The sequence below is a fragment of the Pyxicephalus adspersus genome, chromosome 4 (genome assembly GCF_032062135.1).
Source record: "Pyxicephalus adspersus chromosome 4, UCB_Pads_2.0, whole genome shotgun sequence".
Lineage (NCBI taxonomy): Eukaryota > Metazoa > Chordata > Amphibia > Anura > Pyxicephalidae > Pyxicephalus > Pyxicephalus adspersus.
Genome location: NC_092861.1, coordinates 118,559,991 through 118,565,001, shown reverse-complemented (window position 1 = coordinate 118,565,001; position 5,011 = coordinate 118,559,991). Strand labels below are relative to the sequence as shown.

The following is a 5,011-nucleotide window of genomic DNA, read 5'->3' as shown; positions in this document are numbered from 1 at the left end:
AAAAAAAAAAAAACAAAACTCCAGACTATAGACTGTGAGTATATATACCAAACCATTCCTACAATTTTACATTGCACTTTTAAAAAATAAATCACTTTCATTAAAAAAAAAACCTCACCTGGCATCTCTTATATTGTATTCATATCATCAGATCTTTATATTATTGGACTTTGTTTAGTGCTTTCTATTTGTATTCATTAGATCTTGATTATTTACTAACTGGTTTACATATTTGGTTCACTGATGGTCATAGTTACGGCTGGAATGTACCAGAATTATGTAGAACTAGGTTTTCTACAAACAAACCAACCATACTCTGGTGTTTAGCGTCCCAACAAATATCATTTAATGAAAAATACATGGCGTTATAAAACTACAAAAATGTACAGACATTCCAAGCCCTTATTTTTTATTGTTGTGATTCCATTGTTGATTTCTGTAATTGAACTTTGGGTTTGTGAAAGCAGCTGTGGGGCAGCACTGTTTGGAGCTGCGTAATATAGAAACTAATAAAAAGAAACATTGCGGAAACAAATGGTATTGCCGTGTTTTTTATTTGTGAATGCCTATCTAGCAATGCATCGCCATGATTATGAATAATGATATTGTGACGGGTAAATTCAAGTTTGTTTCATGCATGAAGGACATTATAGAAATCACAGACAACTAATCTGTATGTTTGTGTTTTTAATTAATACAATAACACATGTATTAGTTATTGTTCCTCACTTATGTATATATTTTGTCACAACTGTAGTCAGTGGTGTATTAACCTAAAATTAAAGCAAAACTCTGTGTAAACCACTGCACACTATACTACATTTAAGCTGCACAGTCTGAACTCACCTGATGTGCATACTTATTTCTGTCAGTGCTTACCAACTTGGCACCTAGCATTCTTGGAAAGTCACTAGCAACACCTTGCGTACAACTTTCATGACAGGTTTACAGAACAGCAAGGTGACTGGGCATGCCTTTAATATAAATACATGGTTGAGTTGAAAAAATAGGTTATATCTCAATTGAATGTTTGTATTTCAAGAAATCTACATTCACAAGTTAAGCTAGAGGACACCCCCAGCCTTTTAATCTACTCATTTGGGTAGAAGCAGCATTTGTTGACAATTTCATATTTTCACAGTTTATATTGTGAAGGAAAAAAAGAAATCTAAACAGAACAAAAAAAGTTATAACAAATAGATGTTTAATAATGTACAAAATCTATTAGTTACAAAAACACAGCGAACATTTATTGTATCAGCTACAAAACACAACAAATTTATTTACAAAAAGCGATGACTGGATACAAAATACTGCAATTTTTACTTTGCTATGAACCACACTTCATTGTGACGATTGAGAAGTGTAAAGGGATCGTTGTAGCCAGAGCGGAGATAGAATGAGTCCTCAAACTCCAAGCCCCGGGCTCGCAGCTGTTCTGCCAGAAATTGAGCTTCTTTGAAGAAAGTAGGATCTAAGGCATAGCCTCCAAAACTCCTGAAAGCAGAGAGAATTGTTACAATTTGTCATTCACATTCCTATTTTTCATTTCAAGTTTCCCGGTCTTTAAATTGGTAATAAAAGGCAAGAAGTACATTTCTTGAGGCAACCTCGGAGTTATTATTACACAGTATATAGCGCCGACATAATATGCAGCGCCATAGTCATGTCACTAGCTGTTTCTCAAAGGAGCTTACAACCCAATGTCCCTACCATAGTCATATGTCATTACCATAGTCTAAGGTCAGTTTGAGGGGGGAGCCAATTAACCTAACTGCATGTTCTTATCCACTTAAGTCCTCTAGATGGACACTTTAGAGATCAGTCTTATGGTTCGCCTGCAGCTCCTCCTGCACATCGTGTATAATTTTATAGGAGGTATGAACCATTAGGAGATGTGGGGAACCCAGGAGCCCTACAGCCCTGAAATTGTTTTCCCTGTGGGTTTTGTAATGACAGCAGCTTGTGAACTGTGCAAGAATGTCAAGCATTTACTGCTTTTACGGGTAACAAAGGCTTCATTAATCATTTTTTTGTGATGGGATGAGTATGAATGTTAGCTTTTACAGTGTACCAATGGCTGGACGTACCATGACGGGAAATGAGCCTTCAGCAGCAATATTTGCAAGGTTAAAGGGGCACGGTGGACAGCCCCTTCAAGACAACCCCCTCTGAATTAGTACTGGAGTCAATCAGAGGGACACTTGGTCCTACACGTAGCTGCTATCTTTGATGGGTCTCAGCAGATGATCTCCTGCCCAACACTCTCTGCAAAGTCATGGCAGCAGAGTACCAGCATGGTAATCATGTAAATTAATTGGGGATCTGTCCTGGGGGCTTTGTAGTAATTTCTGCACGGAGGATAGGGTTAATCTGGTAATGAGAGGGAGGGTCTGACATGTAAAAATGTAAAAAATGGGCCTGTACTAAGGGGAGGGGCCAGTATGTTCAGATGTTGTACCCTCAGTGCTGACCCACCCAAATAGCAGCGGTGCAATGTACCTGGACCTGGGGTAGACCAAGCAACTCACTCCACCCCGAGTGCCAGACGGCACTGCCTCTTTTGGGTGTGCCTACAGAGCCCGACCCCTTGCATCCGTCAATATCCACCCATCCCACGGTCCAACAGTGATGGAGGGTTCTGTGGAAGCACTGGCCCAGTCACTATTGCAACTGTTCTTCTGTTGAACCTATGCCAGTTCTCCTTCTCACAAACTAAACAATGTATTGAGGTCTCTTGTCTTTGGTACAGCCACCTCTGTCAGCAATGGAATAGTGCATCCCTATGGCAATTGTATAATGTGTACTATAAAGCTACCCTATATGTAATTAATAATGAAATACTCATAGTTTGTTTCCTGTAGTTCCACCCACAGAAGGGAAAAATAATGGCCCATTTCCTCTCAGTCTATGATCAGCACCATCCCAACATCCACTCTTTACCCCCAGTCCTTGGCCCCTAGTCCCTGTTCTGTATAAACTTCAAAAGGAACACAGTCAGCCTTGGCTTCCCTGTTTGCCTTCTTTATCCCTCTATTCCCCCAGGTACAATTGTTAGCTGCCATTCTGCGTTAACCTCCTTCCCTTATGGTCCATGATCAGCTCCCGCTCTGCCTCTTCTTGCACTGGTCTAGGGTATGCTCCCTATTTACCGTTACAACTTACACTGTCTAGCCCAACAAGGGAGTCAGTGTTTAAGAACAAAAGTAATCAAGTATCATACCTTCAACATTTGACCCAGTGATATACTTGAACAAGCGTCTGAAGCTTTTCACCATCTCTAGGCCAAAGAAGTCACTTTCAAGTGGAGTTCTTACCCAGCGAATGGCTTCATAAGCACGGAGTTCGAAATTCTGAAATACATCAGGAGAGCTCATCCAATTAAATGTATATATCACATACAGATTAATTCTCCAAATACACAGTTGCTCACTAATTGGAACAAAGCTTGCAATTTTCATAAAAGTGTGATAACTTTCTACACTGATACAAGTTGCTGTGACTATATATATAAGCAACCACATATACTGTATACATAATACAGGGCAACTATCTTCAGCCATTGCATTCTTCGCTAATCATGGCTATTAACTTTTAAAGTTTAATTATTCATTGCTTTTAATCACCCACATATTCCCCCTCTCAAGTTAAAATTCAGATCTACTCCTTTTAAGCCCCCTCAAAACAAACCTTTACTTTGCCTATGCAAGACCAAAAGTGTCCAGTACTTCCATCTATGTAGATGTATGTGACAGAGCTGGGTCAGTCACCAAGCATTTATAATGAAAGAAAAGATTTGCTTACAGTGAATGTACAGTGATTTTAAACTTTTTAAAAGTTTGATGTTAATTACTTTATTCAAAGCTATTCAATGTTTTACTGTTTTTTTTTTTCCTTACAATTAAAGTCTATAAGACTGACTCACTGGAAACAATACACTCCCAATGGGGTGATAGCGTATTCTAATCTCTGCTTAATTGTTGAGATAAGACATTGAGACATAGAACAAGCAACAAAGAATAAAGACCAGGGCATGAATATAGTGTAGGAAAATGGACAGGGTGCAAGAAGAAGAAATATTGCATAGTGACCAGGATACAGTGACAAGGGACATATATAGACTGTGCAAGCACAGGAAGGTGAAAGGTAACACAGACAGTAATAGAATGCACTTGGAGGAAAGCAACAGACATGAGAGAGAGATATGAAAAGCAACCAAAACATCTACATTTAAATGAAATACAACAGAAAGACCAGAAATACAGAGCATCAGAATGATACAGTAAATTGATACAATATTACTAGTGTGCACAATTTTTCATCCTACTCATTTTTTTTTAAATATTACAAAAACATAGAAAACACACTTACATCATATTGCTTCACCACTTCATATTTGGGGCAGTCTGCCTTCTGACAAAATTCTGGTTTCTGGTACCCATTGGGGAGTTCAGGTTGTTTTTCAGTTGTTTCTGAAGTCCCCAGCCCAAGCAGCAGGCTGATCAGCAGCAGATACTTCATCTCCATGTCTATCTTCTTGCACACAGATGCCTGGTCTTACTGTGCTGCTAATATATGGAGAGGAGGAGGGGTGGGACAGGGGGTGTCAACAAAGCCCCATGCAAAAAAAATGGCTCAGATGAAGCTTGTGTAACCTCCCAAACAAAGAATTAGGTAACAGGCTGACATTACTGTCACGTGCGCTGCAAGTGTTCAGTTTTATAACTTTTGCATTTTATTGACAGTGGCAAATGTCTTTTATAACATATTTATAACAAAAGTATAATGATTTGTGCTCGAATGCACTTCATTAATACCATGATGATCCTGATGTTCTATATGTTCTATATAATGTTTAATCTATGTTGTGACAAAAGGTCTCTCAGTCAACCTGGAAAGGTCCTGTTTGTGTTACCCAAACATTTATCATCTACCTTCCGGAACCTTGGATCCACCCCAGTAATGCAGCGCTCTCACACTGCAGTAAAGAAGCCAGGTGAATCTTTTAAAT

General features: G+C 38.9%; 1 protein-coding gene across 1 annotated transcript; it reads right to left on the bottom strand.

Moving 5' to 3' along the window:
* Nucleotides 1–1,187: 1,187 nt before the first annotated feature.
* LOC140329869 (heme-binding protein 2-like) lies at nt 1,188–4,563 on the bottom strand. Its single transcript, XM_072410259.1, has 4 exons — nt 4,372–4,563; nt 3,203–3,353; nt 2,091–2,107; nt 1,188–1,526 (listed from the first exon to the last, which is right to left on the bottom strand). The coding sequence occupies exons 1-4, from the start codon at nt 4,525–4,527 to the stop codon at nt 1,323–1,325; spliced, it is 528 nt and encodes a 175-aa protein (XP_072266360.1). The 5' UTR covers nt 4,528–4,563; the 3' UTR covers nt 1,188–1,322.
* Between the last annotated feature and the right edge of the window lie 448 nt (nt 4,564–5,011).

Coding starts and splice junctions, on each gene's coding strand:
- LOC140329869 (XM_072410259.1), bottom strand. CDS start 4,527: ATGGAGATGAAGTATCTGCTGCTGATCAGCCTGCTGCTTGGGCTGGGG. Junction 3,354..4,371: donor AAGTGGTGAAGCAATATGAT/GTAAGTGTGTTT, acceptor GATGTATTTCAG/AATTTCGAACTCCGTGCTTA.